The following is a 1,342-nucleotide window of genomic DNA, read 5'->3' as shown; positions in this document are numbered from 1 at the left end:
CTCTTCTTTCTCCATAATCAAAAGGCCAAAGATAAAGAGCTTTTCAATATTGTTGATGTGATGTACTTCAATTCTGTCTGTTATGGAACTGCACAAACACTCCCAAAATGCAGTTTCCAAGTATAATCACAAACAACTTCCAATCCATCTTCAAAAGCCTTGGAGCTCACAGATTAATTGGAAGACTGAGACACACAAATTTATTTTTTTTCCAATTCAGATAGTTCTCACCAGCTTGAAGTATCTGGAAACCAAGGCCCCTTTAACCTTTACCACAGATAAAGAAGATGAGTAGATTTCCAACAAGGAACAAGAGGCTTTATTCATAACACACTAAATAGAGTTAACACCACTGAAACAAAACTTGGAATAAACATGAAAATGGACCTTGAAAACACACTCATTTTATATAAAACAGATCTTTAGATATTTGCAGTAGCTTCTACAATTAAAACATGACAGGCAACAGCTTTGCCATACCTGAGTATGAAGATTTAAAAGGCATATCTTGCCAGAGTTGATTACTTGCCGCACAGAGTCTATGCTAGTACCATAGAGGTTCTTTTCAAACTCTCCGTATTCAATGAACTTCCCTGCAGCTATGTCACTCTCAAATGCCTGTCGGGAAATGAAATGGTAATCCCTGCCAGCTACTTCAGTCTCTCGCCTGCTCCGAGTAGTATCTACAAACAAGAGCAACAAAAAAGAAATTGAGACAGCGATACACCTGTAGAACTGAAGAGGAGAAATAAGTATTTTTCTTAGGAGACACATTGCTAACCAAACAAACAAAGGCATTTGAAATATCCAAGAAATGCAAGCATTTTATTTTCTACAATAAGTACCCCTGGATAGTTTAAGTTGCCACAGGCTGAACATGCATTTAGAGGTCTTGTTTACATTAGAGGGAAAAAATAGGCAACAAGAAAAGGGAAAAAATAGGCAACAAGAAAAGGAATAGTTTCACCTGTGCAGCTGCATTCTGGATGTGAAAACAGTTATTGGTTGTTTGTAACAAATTATATTGTTAAGCTGTTTGTAAACCTAATTTGGTGTACATCAGACATTAAAAATATAAAATTCACTGAAATATAAGTGGCTTGGGAAAGCACTAAAGCCACCTAAATTTAAGTTCACGCAGGATATGTAGGTTAAAAATTCTTTGACCAATGTACAAATTTCTTTTTCAAACTTCTGTAACTACAGTTTTATTCAAACTGAAATATATGCATGTCTTATAATGCTTCTGTAACGTTGTGCTGCAACACTGGATTTGCATTGACTTATGAAAGCTACTTTTTACCACACAAGATGTGACTTTATTTGTCCTTTATCCAAGAGC

The 1,342-nt window shown here is 35.7% G+C and overlaps 1 protein-coding gene across 1 annotated transcript in view; it reads right to left on the bottom strand.

Annotated features, from left to right (window-relative positions):
• Positions 1–480: 480 nt before the first annotated feature.
• MPP5 (membrane protein, palmitoylated 5 (MAGUK p55 subfamily member 5)) overlaps positions 481–1,342 on the bottom strand; it is a gene marked incomplete at both ends in the record, with an annotated part of 10,104 nt that continues 9,242 nt past the window's right edge. Inside the window, one exon of the mRNA XM_010075135.1 lies at positions 481–683. Within this exon, the coding sequence (XP_010073437.1) occupies positions 481–683 (203 nt within the window). The remainder of the gene's footprint in view (positions 684–1,342) is intronic.

Source organism: Pterocles gutturalis, unplaced genomic scaffold (assembly GCF_000699245.1).
Source record: "Pterocles gutturalis isolate BGI_N339 unplaced genomic scaffold, ASM69924v1 scaffold9152, whole genome shotgun sequence".
Taxonomy (NCBI): Eukaryota; Metazoa; Chordata; class Aves; order Pterocliformes; family Pteroclidae; genus Pterocles; species Pterocles gutturalis.
The sequence above is the reverse complement of the archived record's forward strand: the minus strand, read 5'-3'. Positions and strand labels throughout refer to the sequence as shown.